The 23,989-nt window shown below is 33.6% G+C and overlaps 1 protein-coding gene across 3 annotated transcripts in view; it reads right to left on the reverse strand.

The window, feature by feature from the left end:
* ATG5 (autophagy related 5) overlaps positions 1 to 23,989 on the reverse strand; it is a 143,937-nt gene that overhangs the window by 38,699 nt on the left and 81,249 nt on the right. For all 3 annotated transcript variants that reach the window (XM_081294736.1, XM_081294737.1, XM_081294738.1), the window contains one exon: positions 11,589 to 11,683. In XM_081294736.1, the coding sequence (XP_081150862.1) occupies positions 11,589 to 11,683 (95 nt within the window). The remainder of the gene's footprint in view (positions 1 to 11,588; positions 11,684 to 23,989) is intronic.

Below are 23,989 nucleotides of genomic sequence, written 5' to 3' on the forward strand. Positions count from 1 at the left end.
AAAAACTACACAGAAGGTCCACAAGGAAACTAAAGGGTTGTACAACTCTATAAACCACCTAGACGTAACAGATACTGTTAAAAACTCACTCAGCAATTGCACAATATACCTTCTTCTCACAAAACATGTTCCAGGAAAGAGTATATGTTAGGACAATAAAACAAGTCTCAGAAAACTTAATTATATTCAATCTTGCAAACTACATTCTTTGAGCATAATGGGAGGAAATTAGAAATCAAAAACAGAAGGAAATTTGGTAAATTCACAAATTATGTGGAAATTGAACATTACATTCCTAAATAATAAAGGAATCAAAGCAGAAATCAAGAGAAATTGGAAGAGGGTGAAAATGAAAAAATATACAAAGAATTAATAAATGAAGTGAAAATAGTGTTTACAGGGAAATGTAAAGGAAATAAAAAGCAATTTTGATGAGGAAAATGGCTACATTTTTTTAAAAAAAGATCTTGCCAGGCATGGTGGTGTATGTCTGTAATCCCAACAATTTGGGAGATTGTGGCTAGAGGATTGCAAGTTCAAGGCTATCTTGAACAACTCAGCAAGACCCTAAGAAACTTAAGTGAGAGCCTGAATCAAAATTTAAAAAAAAAAATGAAAGGCTTTGGGGATGTGGCTCAGTAGCAAAGCACCTCTGGGTTCAATCCCCTATACAAAAAACAAAACAAAAAACCAACCAAACAACAACAACAAAAAATCTCAATAAGCAGCTTTCCAATTTAACAAAATACAAAAAGAACAAAATAAGAATGAAAAAAATAATATTAATTTGAATGGAGAATAGAAAAATTGTATGTGGGGAGAATAAACAAAACCAAAATATGTTATGTGAAAAATCAACTAAATTGACCAAATATTAGCTAGATGACCACAGAGAAAAGAACATTCCTATTACTAAAATCAAGCCTGGTTTGGTGGTGGGTACCTATTATAATTCCAGCTACTTTGGAAAGCTGAGAGGAGGATCATAAATGCATGGCCAACTCAGGCAACTTAGAGATCCTGTCTCCAAAAGAACAAACAAACAAAAACAAAGTAGAGGGGAGGCAGGGATTTTAGTTCACTGGTAACCAAAAAATAAAAATAAAAAAAATTACTAAAATCAGAAATAAAAAGAAGGGGGCATCTCCCTCTGTCTCCCCACAACTCAAGAAAAATACAAAATCTGAAAATACTTATAGGTATTTGTATTTGTTTTAATAACTGAAATAGTAATTAAAACAATACACACTTTGGGAGGGGGGGATACAGTTCACTGGAAAAGCACGTGATTAACGAGTAAAAGGTCTGGGTTCAACCCCAAAATGCCCCAAATAAAAAATAATTCCCTGGAAATAAACTTGTAGGACCAGATGGTATCACTGGTGCCTTCTACCAAATTTTCAAAGATTAAACACCAATCCATCAAAAATTTTCCAAAAACATTAATCTTATTTACCACTAAAGCCTCAGTAAACATATTTTTCATCTTGCAAACAATATTTTCCTTAATAATATGCATATGCCATAAGTATTATTTTGAGAAAGATCTTCACTATAGACTGTACTCCACTACCTAATTGTCTTTCATCAGTAACTGCTATCAAAAAAAAAAGAGGTTCCTTTGTCTATCCAATAAAGATGTTTTTAAGATTAAATAAGGTGATATGGAAGTATTTTGAAGAATGTTTACCAATATAAAATATGAAGTGATTTTTAAAAATTATTTTATATCCCATATTGTGTTGTTTATAACTTGAGAGTAATAGTAGAAAATGAGTATGATTATCTCATAATTCAGCCCAAAATTTTACAAAAAGAATATATGGTATGAATGTTATGATACATTACATTATGAGCCCAGAATAACCACTCTCACAAGTGGTTAGGACTTCCTTAGTTTTGTACATATACTTTGTATTTTTACGCAGCCTTTATTATGTGAAAGGCAGTGTGAAATAAGTGAAGAAATAAGCACAGCACGGAGACTTTGCTTCTTCTCTATGTATACTAAAGACTTCTTGCATGTTTAATATGTAAAGCACTCTGACAGGAAATAAAATTAACTTCATAATTTGAGATTACTATTATTACAAAAACATGAAAATGAATGACTTTTCTTCAACATGTCAATTATCTTCGCTGAGATCAGAAATAAACTACTTTTAAGAACTGAGCAATCACTTCACACTTTGTTATCATTCTTTACATATGAGATACAAATCATATTTTAAACCCAGATTCCCAACATATATCTTAATATGCTACTGAGATAGGTATGGTGTGAATTAAGTATCAAAGATACCTTTCCCAAGAGTTACTGCTATATAATTCTTTGACTGAAAAACAATTGACAATATACTTGGGAATTTGGGAGAAGCTTATTATATTCCCCTTTAACATTTTTTCTAATTTCATCTCCTATCCCATACATCAGTTCTCTTTATCTAGGCAGCTGTTGAGGTTAGGGCAGAGCCAATCTAGAGAGAGCTGGAAACCTCTGCAGTGTTCTTTCTGGGTGAACTTGTGCATGTGAATCACCAAAACCTGAGGAAAAGCAGAATTTAAGAGGCTGAATTCTTTCTACTTTTGAGATAGAAAGAGAAGACCAGGGAATATACAGATTTCTACCAAAACCCTTTCAGAAAATGACACCTATAATATTTTCAGATACGAAATATAAATTCTAACTAGGTATCCTTGAAATAGGAGAAAAAATCTGCAGAGGAAAATCTAAAATTGGCCTAAAACTGAAGATACTAAACTGCAGCAAAACCTAGGCCTGGGGAGCACACAAGTTCACGTGTCTGCAAGTGGAAGACTGGGGAAGTGTAGGAAAGGAAAGTATTCTAAAGTTTCATCTTCTGGGGAGGAAAAGCAGTAAAAGAACAGTATCTTGGTGAATACAAGGGTATTATAACAACAGGATAATGACCCTCAGTAAAGGGAGGGTCAGTATCAATGGACTAAAAACAGAGTACTAAATTTAAAGGACAAAAAGGAAAAACAGCAATCTCAAACTAGCAAATAATTTAGCCCTCGTTTCTAATAAACATTCTAGAATAAAATTATGATGAAACATTAAAAATTAGAACTAACTCCATTAATTCCAAAAACTGAACAGAAATGTCTGACATCATTATTCAATGGTATTGTCGTGTTTTTTAATTAATTTTTTTATTTATATACGACAGTAGAATGCATTTCAATTCTTGATAGAGCACAATTTTTCATATCTCTGGTTGTATACAAAGTATATCACACCAACTCGTGTCTTCATATGTGCACTTTGGATAATAATGATCACATTCCACCATCATTAAATTCAAAGGTCTTATCAATGCAATAAAACAAGAAAAGAAATGGTAAAAAATGAGGCATTTTTGTTTGTTTAGGTGATGTCATTAATACACAGAAATTGAATGATTTTTAAATTTTTAAAAAATCTACAAAAAACATCTAGACAATGAATTTAACGACACAGGGCCTACCTGAATAAAACCTTATACGTAAAAGAACATAACACAAATATAACAAACAAAATTCTAATATGATAAATGTATTTTGTATGGAAGATAATGTAAAGCAAATTATAACAAAAGGAAAATTAAAGTTAACTAATTTCTGCTTATAATTAAAAAGGACACGATGGGGTCTTGAATAAAACAATTTTAAAAGCCATGTGGAAAGATGAATGAAGCCAGGCACATTCCTGTAATCCCAGTGGCTGGGGAGGCTGAGGCAGGAGAATTGTGAGTTCAAAGCCAGCCTCAGCAAAAGCGAGACACTCAGCAACTCAGTGAGACCTTGTTCTTAAACAAAATACAAAATAGGGCTGGGGATGTGGCTCAGTGGTAAAGTGCCCATGAATACCATCCCTGGTACCCGCTCTCTATGAATGAGAATAACGACAGAAAAGTATAAACAGGGAAAGAAATCAATTGCTGCAGCAAAAATCAAAACACTAAAAGTAAAATAAAAATTAAACTTAAAAAATGCTATATATACTGAAAAAAATGTAATATAGCAAACAGAAAGAGATTCCAGTAGTCAAACTACTTTAATATTAAGCAGAAGTGGACAGCTTAGCCAGTATAAAAACGATAGCTTATTTTTGGAGTGAACAAGCTATGGCCCACAAGCTAAAATGTGCCCTTCAACTGTTTTTGAAGTTTTACTGGGACAGTCATGCTTATCATTAGCAAACTATGGATGCTTTCGTGCCACAGGGTCACACAGTTGCAAAAGAGACCATCTGGTCCACAAAGCTGAAAATGTTTACTCTCTGCTCCTCTAAAGAAAAAGTCTGCTAACTCTTGTTTAGATAATAATCAGTTGTTATTTGGATGAAAATAAAGCTAGAAAGAACCCTATCTCATATATTATGTTCTGGAAAGGGATCTTCTTTTTTTTTAATATTTATTTTTTAGTTGTACACAATACCTTTATTTTGTTTATTTATTTTTATGTGGTGCTGAGGATCGAACCCAGGGCCTTGCACGTGTTAGGTGAGCACTCTACCGCTGAGTCATAACCCCAGCCCAAAAGGGATCTTCTTAAGAGAAAAAAATCCATATACCACTAAGAAAAAGGGCATATTTGGCAAAAGGATTTTAAAACTTAACATAAAAACAAATTCAAACAGCTAATAAGGGTTACGTACATTTATAAATTCATTCAGTGTGAGAAACTAATTGAAGAAAAAAGTCATTGATGCTCTATTGAGGGAGAGGTAAGAGGAGAAGCACACCCCCATATTTTTGTTGGAAATTTAACTTCATTATGTATTTGGAAAATAATATAGCAAACTTATTATATGTAAAAGTCTCCACCTTATGGGCTGGGGATACAGTTTGGTTAGTAGAGTGTTTGCCTCGCCTGCACAAGGCCCTGGATTCAATCCCCAGCACCACAAAAATAAATAAATAAATACATAAATAAAAGTCTCTACCTTACAATGCTGAAACCATTCTTGAGTGTTAATTTCCTATGTGAAAGAAAACATAATGCTATTTACTAAAGCCCTGTTTATAGCAGTAAAAACTAGAAATAAAGAGAAAACTCATCAGTAAAAATATGGAACACATTACAGTACACCCAAATAGTGAATGTTTTAGTCATTGAAAGAACAAATTAGACAGTATAGCTCAATATGCTCCCTCCCATCCAAAAAGCAGCAACAAAAATGTCTTGAAAAGATGTTGTTCTTAAGAAGATTTACAATAACAAGCACATTAAAAAATTCACAACTTCACCAGGGATTATAGCCCACATCTACCAAGGTTAAAATGGCCACTCCTTAAAAACACACCCACACACACAGAAAATAACAAATAAAAATTAAAAAAAAAAAAACACCACCATATGATCCAAAAACTCTGCCTATATGCAAATACCCAAAAGAAGTGCCCAGATATTGGTCAAACTTTTTTTTTTTTTTTAATGTTTCTTTGGAAGAAGACAAGCATTTAAATTGGTGAACCTTCATGGCCGAGTTTGTGGCCCAGTGGTAAAGAACTTCTCTACAAGTGCAAGGCCTTGGATTCGATCCAAATACGACAAAAACTGCATTAAATTTTAAAAATGGGTGCATTTTCACTACAGCAGATTATAATCTCCAATGTGAGTATGTTATCAATTGAAGGCTTTAATAAAACAAAGACCATCTCCTGGAGGCAAGAAGGAATGCAACTAGCAGGCAGCCTTGGAACTCAATTGTATCTCTAAACTGAATCTTCCCAGTCTGCTAACTTATCCCTGATTGATCAAATGCTGGACTCACCAAGTCTCCACAATCATGTGAGGTAATTCCTTAAAAATCTCTCTCTCCCTCTCTGTGCACATGTGTAAAGATAATACATACATATTGTTGATTCTGTTTTTCTCAAGAACAGGAAACGTCCATGCTCACAGTTATTTACAAGAGTCAAAAGGTAGAGGAAACTCAGGTAGATGAATGCATAAACAAAATTTTTTATATTCATACAACAGATTATTGAACCTTAAGAAAAGGAAATTCTAGTAATTAAGGTGTGATTCAGTGGAAGAGCACTTGTCCAGCATGCACAGGTCCTGAGTTCAATTCCCAGCACTGAAAACAAGGAAGGGAGGAAAGAAGAAAATTCTAATGAGCCTGCAGGAACCTAGAAAACATTATGTCAAATGAAATAAGACCAAAAAAAAAAAAAAAAAAAAAAGTAATGTAAGATTCCCCTTACATGAAGTACTTGATGTAGTAAAATTTATAGAAAAAACCAGAATGGGACAATAGGTAAATGCTAAAAGAGTATCAAGTTTGCCTGGTATGGTGGCATACAACTGTAATCCCAGCTACTTGGGAGGCCAAAGCAGGGTGATTACAAATTCAAGGACGGCGTGGATGACTTAGACATACTGCCTCAAAAAAAGGAAAAAGGGGTAGAGATGTAACTCAGTGGTAGGATGCCTGTCTAGCTTTCACAGAGTTCCTAGGACCAATCCTGAGGACTAGGGCAGGGTGAAGTGGGACTGTAGATTTTTATGTTACCAGATTAAAATTTTTTTTATGGAAAAAATTTAAATTATTTTTAAACCAAGTAACATATAATTATATGTAGAACAGAGAATATTAGTATTATATTCTCCTAAACATATTTAAAATCTCTGTACAAAGTATATTACAAATTATACAATGTGTCTTTTTGAAATAATCAAAAACTAAAATTGAAAGCATCAATATTTGGTTTACTAAATAACTAATATGAACCTCCTATTGGTCTTTGGCTTTTCTGTTAGATGTTATTGCAAGGTATTAACCAAAATGTAAAATAACAGAAGATTAGAGTTATAATTTCTCACTACCACTGCTATAATATTGGAGGAGGAATCCTAAAGATATGGACATAATTTGCCACACATTTCTACTGTTCTCACATTTCAATATTAATAAATTAATATTTCTGGGGGAAAAAAAAACAGAGCCTAAAATTTGACTTCTTCTTCAGTTTAGGAAGTGCCCAGTTAATCCCTGACATCCTAGTTTCCATTTTTAGAAATATACTTTTTCTCCTCTGAAATTGCTAAATATTTAGATTCTTAAATATATCTTAGCACATCACAATAGAAAGTAAACAGATTCGTAAAAATAAAAATAGCCAGTAAACCTGATCAAATTAAAATATTAATGGGGGTTTAATGACAAATGAACATAAAATAGTAAATGAGAAAGAACAGAGAGCTCTGATGATTATGAAAGAGAACAAATCTAAACTCAAAATTCCACTTTTTGTACTATTACATAACTGATGAAGAACTTCTTCTAAGGATAAGTGGGAACCATCTAATCATGTAAGAGGAAACAAACACCGTTAATCAGCTTTGTGTTTTGTTTAAAACTGAAAATAACATTGTTAGGTGGATCCTAAGAAGAGTCCCTAAATTTGTTTACAACCTCAAAAACAACATGGAGAAGAGAGGAGATGGCATAATGATCTTTGTTGAATAAGTATGAATGGATATTCAAATTATTAAAATTTATCTTAAGATTTTTCCATTCCTTCCAGAAAACATGGTAATATGGTCTAATCTGTACCTTTGCAGTCTCTTTCCCCACAACTCCTGATGCTCAAGAGGTCCTCTTTCTCAAAGTCCCCTTTGCCTACAATGTTCTTCTCCAGACTTTCTGCCTACCCTAAGAAACATAAGGTTTCCTCAAATCAGCCTCCTCTGTCTTCCCAAACTAGTTCAAATTCCCCCAGGAGCATTAGAATTTTATTACACTACGTATCTATTCACAGAAATCACAGTTGCAGTGTTATATCTGTATACTGAAGTTGATTAGTTTCTTTCAACCTCTCAGGAATGATATATAATATTAACCACCACTTGACTTCCCTGTGTATTGCACAGGGCATGGAAATGCAAATATTTGTGAGTAAATAAACTCATATAAGGCAAATCAGAGAAAACTTTTTACTCAAAATATAGTGACAGGATAACATTTATGAATCTGTTCCTTCTTAAAAAACTGAAACAATAGGTTAAATTCATTCTATAAGAGAAATACCAATATCTAAGGAATTTATGGTCATTTTACAAATCTTTTTGACAGATACTCTCATTAATCACCATCTATTTAAATGTGCTATCATAAATAACATATTGGTTACATTTCTGTAACACTTCCTGCCATTAACCTCATTTCTAGAATACTGGGTAATACTAAAGCACCTGGATTTCAGGAACACAAACCTGAAACTCACATACCAAACCAAACTGTTATGTAAATGACAGAAACATGGTCTGCAACATCTCTAGACAGTTTCTAGAGGAATGTAACTTTTACCACTATAATTCTGTCACTTGGTTGTAATCATTTTGAGCCTATAAATAAACATTTTGCAGATGAAAAATAAGTAGTTCTACATAATCTTTACAAAAGCCAATCTTTAAAGAACACTGCCAAAGTTCTAGTTTCCTATCAATGTAAGGTGAACTTTACTTTTTGTCATAATATATAAAGGAAAATTATGATAAGCTGGACATGGTGGAGATAACCTTTAACCCCAGCTATTTGGAGACTAAAGTAGTAAAACTGCAAGTTTGAGGCCAGTCTCAACAATTAGCGAGGACTTGACTTAAAAAAAATTTAAAAGGGCTGAGTAAGTAGCTCAGTAGAAGAGCAACCCTGGATTGAATCCTTAGTACAAACAACAACAACAAGTTCACAAATCAGAACTAAGTTTAGATTCTTTCATTTGTGTGATAGTGAGCAAGAGATATAAAGGTCGCTGACCTTCCATTTCCTCATTTTTTAGAAATGAGATAATGATTCCTACCTCCTAAGACAGATTTGAGACTTCAACATGATAAAATGGGCCTCTCTCAAGCATGCTCAGGGTCCCTTGCTCACTCCTTGCTGTACAGGAATTCTATTAGGATTCTGCAGAGTAAAATAAGTATTTTAGTGAAAATTATTCCCTTCATTTGTATATTAATAACATGGATTTTCAGGGTTTCTTTACATCTTCTTTACTAACTAAAGGTCTCAAAGACTACAGTACTAAATATTAAATAAAAGGTAATAATCGAAATGCCATATAAATAAAAAGCCAGACTCAAAAACAAAATATCACAAACATATAAACTAATCAAAAGTTAGCAACAGAAATCTAATGTTAACTAGAGATCATATAATCAAAAAGAAAGAAAGAAAACAGGACTTCATCTCTCTTTGGTCAGAACATGCATGGATATTTAAAAACATAAAACAGGGCCGAGAGTGGTGGCACACGCCTGTAATCCCAGTGGCAGGAGGACTGCAAATTCAAACCACCCTTGGCAAATTAGAGAGATCCTGTTTCAAAATAAAAATTAAAAAAGGGCTGAATATGTTCAGTGGTTAAGTGCCTCTGGGTTCAATTCCTGGTACCCCAAAACCAAAATAAAATAAAATGTAAAATAGGGAAATGAAGAAAGTCAGGATATGATAAATTAGTAAAAACTAGAAGACCTAAATTGTTATATTCATGTTACACAACACACTTGGGTATAAAGCCAAAAGGAAAGTTATGTAGGTCACTTAAAAACTTCAGTCTCTTTCTTTTAAGGACAAAATGCCCAACTGTCTTGACACAGGAAAGATCAGGCAAGAAGCACTGATCCCCTTCTGGCAGCCAGGTTTTGTAAGGCAAATTTTGAGAATTCTCTACCTTCCCACTTAACTAATTATGGAATTTTTATAAAAACCATTTTTGCCATGCATACACATTTTCTTTTTCCTCCTAACCCCATTCTCCACTTCTTTCTGCATTATAATAAACAAGAGTAAGAGTTACGAACTGACAATTTTCCACCAGAATACAATGATATACCAAAAAGGAAGACCTCTCTTCTGTATATCTGCACTATTATTCTGACAATAATAATCCCTACATTAAGCATTAATATAATACACTATCCCTATAGGAACTCAAAGTAATTACATAAAGAAAATACAGTATCATTAAATGTAAACACCAGAATTGAACAATACACTTCTAAGTGCTGGAAGTACAAATCTGAAAACAATTTTGGAACTCTTCTTTTGAAAATGTCTTTAAAGTCATTTAAAGTTACATATTTTGTTCAACTAAATTCCATAAATAAAATACTTTGTTAGGCTGTGGAAATGCCTTATGGTAAGTTAATATGGAGATTATGATAGAATAAAATGAAAAGAAGATCAACAATAAATGATTTACCAAGTTAAAAATTCACACGCTGGGTACTTTACTAGATGCTGGACCCAAACTAGGAACATAGCAACCCTGACTTCAAGAAAAGTATCAACCCCTTGGAAATTATACCTGCAGCATTGAATAAAAAGGTACTTTATTCCTTCAGTATTCTGAGGCTTTATTTGCTAATTTTTAATCAGGTGATTGGTCTTCCTCTTTGAATATAGTTATGTGATGACTTAACTAGAGCAGACTCTCTGTTCTTAAATGATTTCCCATGATAGCAGGTAATTTGCTTTCTAGAATATCATTAACTCAATAATTTATTTATTTATTTTTTGGTGGTGCTGGGGATCAAACCTATGACCTCACATGTTAGGGAAACATTCAACCACTGAGTTGCAACCCCAGGCCCTCAATAAGTATTTAGTATTTGCTATATTATATCCCAAGCACACTGAATTTTTAAGTACTATACAAAATATTATAGTTCTTTACCTCCTATATATTTGCTGTAATGAAGACCTGCAAAGCTACTTACTGTCTATTTTGTTGTACAATTCCAAGAATTCACCATATAAAATGAATGCAATCCTTTCATTTGTAATAGTTATATTCTATAAAAAGTGACTTAAAACGCTGAATTAGCAAATACTGAACTACTGGGCCTAAGAGAAATAATGTTACGTTTCTGAGAGCTTTTGTTACGACATATTCATCACCTAATATATAATCTTGCTTTAAGTACATTTCTGTTTAAAAACTACACCACGGTTTGGGGTTGTGGCTCAGTGGTAGAGCGCTTGCCTGGCACACGTGAAGCACTGGGTTTGAACCTCAGCACCACAGAAAAATAAAATAAAGATATTGTGTCCATCTATAACAATAACAACAAAATATTAAAAAACAAAAGCTACACTGTGCATTCTATACAGCAGAAAAATCACCAACCAAAAAAAACCCCTCCCATACCCCCAAAAGGAACAGGAAAAAAAATGGACTGAACAGACTATGAAAAGGACTCTTGTTTATACTATGAAAGGTGAACAAGAAGACAAAGTGTTGCTTTGTTTAACGTCAGCTTGGAACATGCACATCAGGCAAATCATATTTTTAACTCCACTGCACATCTTGTAAAATTGCAAAGTGTTTCACGTACTGACTTAGGGGTCACTGATAAATTTTAGCAAGTAGGTAATTCTGCAAATATAAAAACTTTGAATAATGAGTAGTAACTGCACACAAGTCAATCTCTAATATAATTGCCACCAAAAGTCAGAGCTGAAAAACAAACTTTCAGATACTACACAAAAGATTTTTGGACCAGGACTGCTTCAAGAAGTAAGATGTCTGAGGCTTTCACAACTTAGTATTTTTCACAATATTACTTCTTACCTGATATATTCTAAAAGGGATATAACGAAATCCATTTTCTTCTGCAGGATACTCCATAAGTTTCCGATTGATGGCCCAAAATTGGTCAAATCTGTCTGAAATGATATAAATTGTGTTATTAAAATGAACATTCTAATGGAATATCTCACATGAAGACATGAATATCTCCTAGAAATTTCAAGAAACTATAATTAACTAATCTTATCTTTCCATAATTAAACATAAAGATATAAAGTTAAATTTTCTACATCATTTTTCCTCTTCCTATTTACATTTTTTCTTATAAGAAAAACCTTAAACAGATATGTGACTATTTGTGTTATGATGGCCAGGTATGGAAAGATAATTTGACTCTCCTGATCTCACTCCAACTGTTCAACTATAAACGGACAGGCTTAAGTAAACTAAACGTTAGCCAGAATGTGCATACAGAAACAAAGCCAAACACTGAACTTGGTGCCAGGCATACTGGTACACACTTATAAATCCCAATTATTCAGCAGGCTGAGGCAGGATGATTCCAAGTTCAAGGCCAGCTTGGGTAACTTAGTGAGACCCTGTCTCAAAGGAAAAAAAGGTCTGGGGATGTAGCTTAGTAGTAAAACATCTCTGGGTTCAATCTCCAGTACAGAAAAAATTAAAAATAACTGTACTTGTGAAATGTCTATTGTATAGCATAATCTCATACTGATTAATCTTTTTTATTATTTAGGTTCATTAAAACATTTCTGAGACATAATGTGCATGCCATACTGTTTACCCTCTAATGTTTAGAATTCAGTGGTTTCTCAATAGAGTTCAGAATATTTTATATAAGTGGATCACACAATATGTGGTCTTTTCATTTTTTTTCCATGCAACATATTGTTCATTTTTCCTATAGCATATAGCAGAACCTCATTTGTTTTTGTGCCCCAAAACCATTCCATCACATGGAGTTACAAGATTTTATCAATCACCTGAAGAATATCTGAGTTTTTTTGAACTTTTGGGTATTAGAAATATTATTATTAAGAACATTAATGCACCAGATATGGTGGACTGGCTTGGTAGGCTAAGGCAGGAGGATCGTGAGGTGGGAAAACAAAACACAACAAAAAATGTTCACGCACAATTTTTGTGTGAGCATGCATTTCCAGTTCCTTGGGATATTTACCTTGGAATGAAAGTGCTACATCTTATGGAAGTTCTGTTTAACTGCTATGTTTTGAGGAACTGCCAACCTGTTTTCCATAATGACTGAACCACTCTACATTCCCCCAAGTAATGAATGAGGGTTCCAATTTATCCACATTCCTGCCAACACTTTAATTTCTGTTATTTCATACTCTGTCATCGAAGTGAGTATAAAATAGTATCTCACTATGGGTTTGAATTGTACTTTCCTAACAACAAATAATGCTAAGCATCTTGTCATGTGTTTATTGACCAGTAGTGCATTCTTCTTTAGAAAAATATCTATTAAATCCTTTACTCCATTTTAAATTGTGTTCTTTTTGCTATTAAGTTCTAAGCAATCTTCATATATTCTGGATACAAGCCCCTCATCCAACATGTAACTACAAACTTTTCTCTGATTCTGTATACTATTTCTTAAGCAATTCCTTTTTAGAATCCTTACAATAAAACGTTTTCCATACTCAGAAATTTTTATCATGGCCAAATCTCTGTAAAGCAGGTAAAGAAGTCAAGAATTTCAGGCCAACTCACTGTTTGAGCCCTTACTCTACTGCTAGACTTGTCTCCAATTAATCTACAAGCAATCTTAATTGCTTAAGCTTTCGTAACTATATAAAAGTAAAATTGTTTCTTCTTGTACCCAGAACATAAGTGCTAGAAGACTATGACTGGCTTTTAGGCCTTCCCTGGTCTCATCTTCAACTCTAACCTGGGGGACTACTCATGACATATTAGAAATTGTAGGTTAGGGATTTTGAATCCAGTTAATCAAGAACAGTTTCACAAATGATGAAGATGCTTAATAAGGAACAAGGCCAGAATGTGGATCTTCCGATTCAAATACCACCCCAGTTGCAAAACTATACCTTAAAGCTAAGAGCAGCACCTTTAACACGGTCATTTTATATAGGAAGAAATTATATTTTAATGTTTAAAACATGTTTTGTTTTACCATCAAGAATCAAGGCAAGAGGCTAGGGTTTGTACTTGTGAGATACTGGGTACAATCTTCAGCACCACATTAAAAAAATAAATAAAGATATTGTATCCATGTTTTAAAAAATCTTTAAAAAAAGAATCAAGGCAAGAATGTGACAACTAAATAATTCTTCATGCATACTTGAAAAATTTCAATCAGTGTATTGTCATTTAATCTCTAGCACCTTGCATGGTAAAGGCAGAGCATAAGCTCTTGAATCAAAGAATGAATATAGTAAAACACTACCAATATAATATTTCATTTTAAAAAATGGAATTCTCTAATCCTAGCCCTGCAACCAAATATCAAGGTTATTAGAAACCAAATCCACTTAAAATTCCACCTTAATTCACATAAGATATTTTTTTACAAGGTGTTAGTTTCTAATGCCTCTTCTAAAAATGTTTCATAATTAAGATTCCTTCTCTATTAAAACTGAGCCTGTTTAAAAAAAAAAAAAACACTAGCAAACCCTCATTAAAACAGATATTAAAACTGCTTCTAAAAGAGAGAACAACACAGGCTACAGTAAGTTTTCAACCAAGGAAAATGCTGATCTCCAAAGGATTTTCTTAATATTTGGAGACCTTTTTGCTGTGGAGCTCAGTGTGGTGGGTGCACGCCTATAAACCTAGCAGCTTGGGAGGCTAACGCAGGAGGATTGCAGATTTGAAACCAGCCTCAGCAACTTAGCAAGGCTCTAGGCAACATAGGGAGACTCTGTCTCAAAATTTGAGGAAAAAAAAATTTTTTAAAGATTGGGGAGATGTCAGTAGCTAAACACCCTTGGGTTCAATCCTTGGTACCAAAAAGCAAAACAAAACACAATGTGAACTATGTACAGGCAGGAGGAGATGTATGTGTGATTAGCATTTAGGGATAGAGCCAGAGATGCTGCTAAACCTACCATAATACACAGGACAGCCTCCCAATACAATTATCCTGACCCCAGATGTCAACAGTGCTAAAAGAAGAAAAACAATCACAAACAATAAAAGATGCAGACAAGTAATTAGTCAAAAGAGGTTGCAAATATGTACTGGAAGAAAGTACAAAAACTGGGGAAAGGACGAATGGAAACTTGATTATGACAGTTACAAATTTAATAATCTTCAGTTTCAAATTCTCCTTTCAACATATACAGTCCCACATGGACACAAATATTCTGAGATTCTCTACAGTAACAACTATTTGAAGGTTTCTCAGCAATGAGTGTTCAAAGGAGATTATAGGGCAAAAGGCAGTTCTGTAGTTTCCAACTACTGCATAGTGGATCAGTGGTACTGAGGTAAGAACATCAAGTGAAGGCTGCCTCACACACATGTCCAGATGTGCAGTCTTCTCAAGGACCTGGAAGTATAGGCCCTGACTAGCAATAATCTTCCCTCTCAACACAAAATTCAACCCTCTAAGACTTCCTGCCTGCAGAGGCATACGGGTGGCTCAAAGGGTTGCTCCCCCTCTACATGCTATATTACCCAACTGCCTATGAACTAGCTCTGACCAGGGTACAATGGTACCCTTTAATTTGGTAGGTTGAATTATACCTTTCCCCACTGAGATCTGAATCCCAGCCTTAAGGAAGGGGCCCACTGAGGTTTGTCCTTTCTCTACCAGTCCTAGGTACCATATATACTTTCCTATGTCTTAAAGTCACTCTTTTATCAGGGTTTAATCATTCTTTACAAAACTTACCCTGTTCAACCCAATGTGTAGTTTCTATCTCCTGATTGGACCCAGACAACTATGTTTCAAAAGAAGAAAGACAGGATAAAGGATCTGTACTTGTATCAGTTTTTAATCTTCTTATAAAAGGTTATAATCCCATATAAAAATTTTAGGCATTTTCTAAGCAATATGAAAAGCACACTAAGAATAAATTAACTTTTATTACTTGTTTATTATCAAGAAAGATACAGATAGCAGTTAAAGAAAATTAGTTCTAAAATTGTGTATATAACCAATTGCCTTTCAAACTGGACTTCATAATATCAGTATCTACTTTAATCAATAAAGTTTAAGAACAAAAATTTTACTATTTTCCTAAATATTAATGAATTAAGAATATACTGAACTGCTTTCAAGCAATAGTTTAAATATTGAAACTATACTATTCATTATTATAATTAAGTCATAAAATTAGTGATTTGTTTCTTCAGCCATCAAGAACACACAGTACTTATACCATAATGATCTTTGGCTATTATTTTTTAACCACATACAACTATGCATCTATTAAATATGTACATCAGTTTCAACAACTTCCAAATTTATTTAGTTCTCCTGCAAAACACAATTTAAAAAAACTAGGTAGGAAAAGATATAAACTAGCATTTGTTTAGATTACTCATATAATAGGAGAAAGAAAGAACAAATACACTTTATCAGACTTACTAGCAATATAACTGATAGTTTTCTTTTTGAAATTCAAGAATGCTATTAATGCAAGGATTATAAAATTGAAGGACTGTTCTGTAGAAATATTACCTCTAAGCCAGGCCCAGTGGCACATGCCTGTAATCCAAGTGGCTTGGGAGGCTAAGGCAGGAGGATTACAAGTTTGAGGCTAACCTTGGCAACTTAGTGAGACCCTCAGCAACTTAGTGAGATGCTGTTTCAAAGTAAAACATAAAAAGGACTGGGGATGTGGCTCCATGGTTAAGTGCCTGTGTGTTAAATCCCCAGGAATACCCCCACACACACCAAAAACATTGCCATCTGTTTTTTAAAAGGATTAAAAATAGAATTCCTCAAAAATCCTAGTGGCCATGAACTGTTCCTCATTTTCTACTGCATTAAGCTTTTATATTGATCTTGAAAAAAAAATTTAATACAGAAAAAATAACCGGGATCAGTGATAGAGTGCTTGCCTAGCATTCATGTGACCTGATTTGTCCCCAGCACCATAAAAACAAAAGCAAACAAACAAACAAAAAAGAATTTCAGATTATCTCAAGGTACATTAGACTTTTATTCTCTGTTCCTTACATGGGAAAAAAAAAAAAAAGGCAACTTTGAAGGATTCTTCTACTTAAGCTTTATGGGAAGAAAGAACTTCAGGCAAAATTATTTTCAACACTCATGTGCCAAAATATGCTTGAAATCCCCATGGAAGACAAGGAGTACACATTGGGAGACTTCAGGAATTATTACAAAATCTTAGTTCAGTTTGTGGGCACCTCATAGGAAAAGGATGAGATGACCCCTATATACATACACATTGTATTCACTTACTGGTCTTGAATATTTATAATGCCAAAGACAACAATTACAGCACCCCAAATAAATGTCACTATGTCAGGATATAAAAGACTGACTCTAAGCTGTTCTTTGAGAAGAAAACCAAATAGTTTAAAAATCACTAGGAAGGGGATCCACTCCTCATAAGATTTTGCATCTACCACCTGGATTATTCAAATCAGCAATACAAGTTGTTGTGTAATATATGTAGTGCTTTAACCAGAAGTTTTCAAGATATGTATGAGAAAACATATCCAAATATAGACTTATTTGAATTAATTTCTTCACATGCAATATGTTAAAAATCTTTGTAAGGCAAAACAGGAGAAGAGAAAAGGGAATAAATAGTAATTACTGGTAGGCTGTCAAAAACAGATGTTAAATAAGTGAGGTGTATCTTCGAGCTCATTTGTCTTCTGAGTCAAGTCAAATTAAGAGAATTACATCTAACCAGGCAGCTGAGGTGAACTAGGGACAAGGAGCATTCTCTTTCTCTTGGCACATCCATCAGTACTTAGATGCTGCTCAACAGAACTACACCCACACATTTATATATGAGCCAGAAAAGACTGGCACTACTGCACAGAGTTTAAAGTAACAGATATATCTGAGGAAAGCTTCTAAGGCAAAGTAGCTCTGAAAAGTATTTAAGACCCCTGAAAATTCATCAACAGCTATTTCATGATACAATGCAACCCATTTCAAGAGCGTTGGATTGGCAGATTGAGAAGTGCCAGTCTTGGAGGAGAATATCTTTAATCCTATACATAAATACATCTTGGCAGTAGGATTGGACTCAGAGGAATTTGTGGTTTGAGGGAATCAAAAGAGCAATGAAACACAGGTCTCAGGAAAATTTGACATAGGCTATTGATGCCTGAGGATAAACTGAGAGAAGACATTTATTCCTTTGTCCTGTAAAACAAAAGCTACAGTCCAGGGAAATGGGCATCAAGAACAGTAATTGATAATATTTAGAGTACAATTAGTCTGTACTCTAAATATTATCAATTTGCTACTGCTTTCATCTAAATATTGCTACTGCTTTCATCTAAATCACAATCCTCATCTCAACAACTGCAGCAGCTTCATAATTGGTCTTTTTGTTTCCATATGTCTCTTCTTCCCAGCATCTAAAGTGTTCTTTTTAAACAAACCAAATTGTATCACTAATGAAAAAATTTTTCAAACATTTCTCTAATGGGTCATAAAGAATAGTATGTCATGATGGACTTGAAAAATGTAGTTATTTTAAGTACAAAAATCATTAAAAACAAAACAAACTGAAACAAAAATCACTGCATCCTCTTATTGCCTACAACTGGGATAGACAGATGCCTGCCCAATTCTGCACACAGGAAACAATAAATACTGTCAGAAATAAAATACCTCTTCCTCAGGGAGCTGACTCCTACTGGCCACTTCCCATCCCTTTGGAAGGATATTTTTTGCTCATGCATTCCTCTGAGATCTCAAGACCCACCTTCCAACTTACTAAGATAGTATCTTGCTTACTTACTGAACTACAAGTCACACTCTTTTGTGTGTGGATGTGTCTGTGCACACATGTATGTCCTAGAAAAATGCCAAGGTATTCTCATCTCACAGTTTTGCAAGCCTGGAATATCTTCTCTTCTCTTTACATAGCTCCTTCCTTCTGATTATTTAAGTCTCAACACAAGTGTTGTCTCCTCAAATTAACTTATTTCATAATCCCAGTAAAAGTAGCCCCACTCTTCAATCATTCTCTATACCATTAGGCTATTTTCTTCTAAACACTTATCATTATGTGAAATTACCCTATTTCCATGCTTAGTTACTTACTGTCTCACTACCATAGATAAGTTCTATGGGAGCAAGAATCTTGTCTTCTGTATCTTCAGCCCTAGAAAGTTTAAGGCACATAGTATATATTCAATGTTTTTTTATTGATAAAATACCAAAATGAATGAATAATTTAGGCAAATGGAAACCGAAAGTGGGAATTTCAAATGTGCCATAGCTAACAACAACAACAACAACAAAAAAAAAAAACAAAAAACAAAACTGTGGAACCATAGTACCTATGCCACAGCTTTGCCATTTACTATTTGTGTGAGCTACTGAATATGGCATTTTTGAAACTTCATACAATTTCTTTGTCTATAAAGGGAAAATAGTAATAAAATATTCATAATTCTACTGAAAGAAATAAATGGGTTAATAGATACAAAGTGCTACATATTGTTTGCTATTATCATTATCTTTTAGGCTGCCTCAGATTCAACAAGGCACCACTGTGCATCCTAGATTATATAAGTAAAATGTGAACATCAATATGGAAAAATGGTCCTGTCCAAACCCTAAGATATTTAGTGTTCAGCCAGGCTTAGGGCCAGGAAATACCAAATTCTACATGAATGTTGCCTGCTGGAGTTATATTACAGTCTCTGTGAGTCATTTTGGGGAGAACAGAGTTTTAATACAACCCAATTGCAACATTTTACAAGCCTTTATGTCTTGTTTTGCCTTTTCTCTACCTCTTTCAAATACCATAGTTTCGATCTTCTCACTCTGTGGGTACAATTTAGTTGTATATACATTTCATCAATTTCAACTGCTTTATTTCCAGTTGAAATTCATAAAAGGTGGTGGGAATAGAAATGATGGTCCGAGAAAATCTAAGCCAACATCTTGGGAGGCCTCCAGTTGTGGCAAGCTAATCTGAGTTCCTCATCTACTATCCTTAAGACAAGATAATCACTCCACCCCAACCCATCCATTTCCTAAAAACGTCTTACAATATTAGGGGAAGTTGAGGATGTATCTCAACAACAGAGTGCATGCTCAAGGCTCTGAGTTCAATCACTAGCATGATCTCCACCACCCCCAAAAAAGGTGAATGTGTTTGTGTGTGTGTGTGTGTTTATATATGAGTACAGAAGAGATTCATAAGACGGGGTGAAAGGTTTCTTTTTAATCTGAGAAGATGAGGGGTTCATTACTGTTATGCTTTATTACAGCATAACATAAATAAAATAAAAATTAGTTACCTATGAAAACTGTAAATGTTTAAAAACTATTGCTGAAAACAAATAAAACTAATCTTACTAAGGACTGAAAAAAGCAGACTATAAATTTTAATTAATAGCAGCCAATAAACTATAAGCGCAGATTACAACATCTTTAAATGTATTCCAAAGTCAATCCCAATAACTGGGTTTATTTTAAAGGCAGCTCAAAATACAATTAAAGAGTTTATTTCAAACTTGTATGAGTAGAAGAAACTCAAAAATTTCACAATACAAAAGAAACTTATTCTGTTATTTCATTCACTAATGTTAAAATTTTAATCCAAAAGACAACATTTACTATAACTTGCTTGCCAAAATGAGATTTCATATATATATATATATGAAAACAGTAGGGCAGGACTAATTATTTACCTATATTCCTTTTTAAATCAATACTTAAAACAATATTCTGCTTTATAACTTTTCAAAGCTATTGTAAAGTGAGAAAATGTCTTTCCTCTTAGCCGAATCACCTTCTGATACATAGAGTGCCACACACTGAACAACTAATCAACTTCATTTTTACTTTACTCAAAAAAGCACACCAAAGTAATGATAAAAAGAAAAAAATCTATTATAATTTTTGGAAGAACTAAAAGGAAAAAGACATCCAATATCATGTTCACTGTCACCTTTCCAATGTTTATTATGGAAGATATTCTCTCATTGTTCAAATACAAATGTCCTATGCTTCTGGTGATAAAATGTGAATTACAAAGTACTACTGATGATTAACCACTGACAAATAACAAAAGTTTCAAACAAAGGTTCACCAGTGGTCACTGGAGATGCAGTATTCAATACAACATTTCTCAAACTTAGCTGCTCACCAGGATCATAAGCAGAGCTTCTAAAAATAAAAATATAAATATGTAGCTGGATGCAGTAGCACCCCCCCCCCAACCCTGAAACCCAGCAACTCAGGAGACTGAGGCAGGAGGATGCAGTTCAAGACCAGCATGAGCAACATAGCAAGGCCTTGCCTCAAAAAAAAAAAAAAAAAAAAAAAAAAAAAAAAAAAAAAAAAAAAAAGAATGCACCTCTGGGGTCAATAACCAGTGCCAAAACCAAACAAACCAACCCAAAGTGCAAGACCCTCCTCATGTGAATGGGTATCTAATTCTCTGGCATCTGTACCTTTGGAAAGCTCACCAACAGGACTCTAACATATATCCAGAGTTAATGACCTCCAGATGTAATGAAAAAATAGATTTACCTTAGAATCAGAAGCGACAGAGGTTCAAATTTCTGGTACTGATTCTTACTAGCTGAGTTCATTTCCTCATTTGCAGAAGTGACAACATTTATCTAATTCTTATAAGGGATCATTAGATAACATGTAAAACTATCCAGGACTGGGATACCATGAGAAATTTAGTAATTGGAATAATCTCTAGATAAATTTTGTTCTATCTGGAATCCATCTTATCAAATCTGCCCATGGGTGGCTACATGAAAAATGCTAATGTATCACAGAAATTTTTAGTGGCATTTTTACAAACTTCTTTTTATGTTCACTGGGAAAAAAGCTGGGTCCTTAAAAAAATCACATATATCTCAAAATAGGGCCCACACAGAATTTTAACAATAACATTTTATTACTTCTTATAATGAACTTATTGTGGATTAACCAATATTTTTTACAAATATACTGGGCTGCAAGCACAGCTCAGTGATAAAACACCTGCCAAATGCATGATGTCCTGAGTTTGATCCATTGAACTGCAAAAATTATTTTTTAAAAAATGAGTTCAGTTCCTTTTAGTAATAACTGATATATACAAATATCCTATGATGCACAAAAATCAAGATTTCTAAGAATCCTAATAGTAAAAATAAGAATTTATTAACATGTAAAATTATCCTACCAGTGTTTCCCTTATTATTCTTCTGCAACTCAAATATTTGAATCTCATATTGTATTTTTCTGAACATAACATCTGAAAATAAATAAATAAATAAATATGGGTGGGGGCTTCTATTATAAGTATAAAGCCTTTCCCTTTTAACTAAAACCTAAGAAGTCATCTCTTTTCTCAATTCCTGCATTTCCACTCAGTGTCATCTCTTCTGCTCCTCTGTATCCCAGGCACACAAATATTAATATTTTTAATCTCTTGGTGCATACCTGTAATCCCACCTACTTGAGATTGCAAGTTTGAGGCCAGCCTCAGCAACTTAGACTATGCCTCAAAAGAAAAATAAAAAGGGTTGGGAGTGTATGTAGCTCAGTGGTAGAGTGCCCTGGATTCAATCTGCAGTTATTACAAATGAACAAAACCAAAAAACAAACAAGAATCATGTAAAAGAAATGTTAATAGTGTTTTTGAATTTTAAAATTGTTTTAAAAACATCTATGAAAAGCAAACATAGAAAAATATATCTGTAGAAGAAAATCTAAGGAGATACTAACAAAACCAAGATACAAGATTAAGGAAGTTCACAAAATCTCAACACTTTGAATATGACACAGTGATATTTCCTAACTGATGAGAAGCATTGTTTGAGCTACTTTCATATCCTTCTAATAATGTGAAAGATAGAAAAAAAGTTAAAATGTAAAAAGCTCAAGAACTCAAGGATAGTTTAGATCCTAAAGAGACCTTGTGGGAAAAAATGCTTCATAAGTAGAAAGCCACTTTGAAGATAATGATCAGGATTTTACTAATCATGCTGCATTTTGTATTAACAGAATGTTTATTGTGCTCCTTTAAAAATGGATGTTTTTCCAGTAGTCTAGTGTTTCAAAACTTTGTAATTCTTTGTCAATTAACATATTGGCATAGGTAGTTTTATAATATCTAAATGTAATTTTCACATAAAAAGGGCCTCTGATTCTTCCATAGTTCCTAGAGTAGTAAAAGAGAGAAGGTATGCAGTGAGCAATAAGAAACTAGCACTGATTTGGGGGGTTCAGGAAACATCATTAATATGCAGAAATCTGATAGCCAGATTATTATCACTACAGCCACTAATCAGGAGCACTCTACAAAGGTATAGACGAGTAAATGAGATGTCGCAGAGTTGCAAGTAGGAATGGGAAATTGTAAAATTCTGAGCAACAATAATTTCTAGGTCTTTTATCCGCCCCCCCACCAAAAAAGCATATTATAGCTGGGGCTGGTTAACACATTAACCTAGCATTAACCACTAATTATTGATATAAAATTGATAAACAATACAATGTTGTATATCTAATAATCCAGAACTTACTATAAATAAATAAATAAATAAATAAAGGCATGGGGCAGAGACTAGTAAATTTAAATAAGAGGTAGGAGAGAGGGAAGAAAGTATTGTTAAGATATGCAGAACAAAACCAAGTGAGCTGGAAGAGATGAAAATAAAAGGGAAAATATATATTACATAATAATGAAGTAGTAAAGTACTACTTCAAAAATGCAAGCAATACTGATCTTACTACAATAACAGGTCACTATTGATTCATTTGTCATTTAACAGTCACCTCAGCAAAAATAAAATAATCGCCTCCCAGAAACAAACATGGTTAATTTTACAAGAAATTATAAGCTTAAGTTTACATATAAGAGATGGTTATGCAACTGTTTAATCTGTTTAACTGCCAAATGCCTTTGGGTTGAAAAAGAATATGGTTCCAAATTCAGCCAAATGAATCATTATAACAACTGGACATACAAGTCCAAGTACTAAGCTACTGAAATAGATGAGAAACTTCATAAATGAGGCTTTGAACTTTGAACTACATTTTGTATAACTGCTGTAAAGGCAGTGATAATGCATATAAATTGTAGTAAAGTAATCAGCATGAAACCTGGAATGAGTTAAAGGTATTTAATATTCCAATAGAGGTTTTTATCCATTGACTCCATATCACTTCTCTCTGTAGAGCAGTGGTTCTCAAGATATTTGGTAATGTCTGGAGACTTTTTTTTTTCTTTTTTTGTCACAAATAGGGATTGGGGATTGAG

This window comes from Spermophilus citellus, assembly GCF_964194105.1.
Source record: "Spermophilus citellus genome assembly, chromosome: 5".
Taxonomy (NCBI): Eukaryota; Metazoa; Chordata; class Mammalia; order Rodentia; family Sciuridae; genus Spermophilus; species Spermophilus citellus.